Source organism: Ambystoma mexicanum, chromosome 10 (genome assembly GCF_040938575.1).
Source record: "Ambystoma mexicanum isolate Mex_15411 chromosome 10, UKY_AmexF1_1, whole genome shotgun sequence".
Lineage (NCBI taxonomy): Eukaryota > Metazoa > Chordata > Amphibia > Caudata > Ambystomatidae > Ambystoma > Ambystoma mexicanum.
In genome coordinates, this window is record NC_090932.1 from 982,998,928 (window position 1) to 983,000,524 (window position 1,597).

Consider the following 1,597-nt stretch of genomic DNA (forward strand, 5'->3'; position numbering starts at 1 on the left):
AATAACTCAAGGAAATGTATATTCATGCAAATATTATTAATGCGCCATCATGCAACATTGTGCGACACCATTTATTCACATGCACCTTCTGAATTCCTCCATGAATAGAGAAAGGTGATTGTACATGCACATGTTTTTGTGATCTCGCCTCTCACTCTGAAGTGCATTAGATCTTCAATTAGGAAAAATGTTCTTGTGTTTATTTGAAGACAGGGTAATAGAAAACCTGTCATATTTGCATCAATCCAAAGCTACGGTTAAGCCTAACAAGGATCACGTCACTGGTAACATAAGCCACAGCAGGTGTCAGGAGTCTATGGAAAGTATATTTGCTCTGCACACTTCGAAAGCAGTTCTGTTGCAAGCATTTTCTAATAGAAGATGGAGCTTTTATATATCAAGGAATATATGATCACCATTTCAATACTAAATGCAATTGGAATACTTAACAGTGCATTCATTGTGGCAGTCAATGTCATGGACTTGACTAATGGCAGGGCTCTGAAAAGCTGTGACCTCATGTTACTTGCTGTGGGAATATCCTTTGCATTTTGTCAATGTTTTAGATTATCCCAATCATTTTTATCTTACGTACTGGAGGATTTTCAAGCCATGATGTACATGTTGAGAGCATCGTTTCTTTTGCATTTATGGAGTGGGCGCTCAAGCATCTGGTTCACGGCCTGTCTCTCTGTCTTCTACTGTGTGAAGATTGTAGATTTCAACCACCACCTCTTCTTCTGGTTGAAGCTGAAGATCTCTAGGCTGGTGCCCTGGATGCTCCTGTGTTCAGTTGCTCAATCTTTTGTTCTCACTATCCCTTTATTCTGGTATTCATGTGAAGAATCGTTTCAGAATTCATCAACTAATTTGTCATCTTGCACTACTGTACCAGGTACTCAATTGCGATACAGAAAGTCACACTTTATTGCAAATAGTGTCCTTGGTGTCTCACTGCCTCTTCTCCTTGGCATAGCTGCCATATCGCTCATCCTCATATCCCTCTGCAGGCATACCAAGCGCATGAGAAAGAATGCATCAGGATTCTGTCAACCGCGGCTGGATGCTCATTTAGGGGCGGCCAAAATGGTGGGGTCCCTCCTTCTGACATACATTTCAGCTTTGGTTGCAGAGTGTACTGCCCTATGGACAAACAGCTCTCTGTTGATCTTTATTTGCTGGATAGCCCTTGCCGCCATCATACCTGCACAGTCTATCATCCTGATTCTTGGAAACACCAAACTGAATAAAGTGTTCCGGACTTTCTTCTTAACTCATCAGAATTAAAGAACTCTTGCAATTATGAAACGTTTTAGCTAAAAGAGAGCTGTTACTGAGATATTTATGCACCTTCCATTATCTGTTCTGTTAGAAAAAGTATGTTTTAATTCGTGTTACTCCTTGTATATGTAAAATTCAATTAATTTGTGATCTTGAACACCGATAATGTGGATATAAAATATGGATTTCATTGGTTTTAGAATGTAATGTGACAACATTTAGGCATTGCATCTTGATAACGTAGACTATTATTCAAATCTAATGTATAAACGTGATTTTCAGAAATCCTCAAAATGTATTTCAATTTCAAGTTCAA

At 38.9% G+C, this 1,597-nt stretch overlaps 1 protein-coding gene across 1 annotated transcript; it reads left to right on the top strand.

Moving 5' to 3' along the window:
• The first annotated feature begins 381 nt into the window (after nt 1–381).
• LOC138492955 (taste receptor type 2 member 9-like) lies at nt 382–1,287 on the top strand. The gene has a single exon (XM_069620237.1). It carries the CDS (start codon nt 382–384, stop codon nt 1,285–1,287), a length of 906 nt encoding a protein of 301 aa, XP_069476338.1.
• The last annotated feature ends 310 nt before the right edge of the window (nt 1,288–1,597 follow it).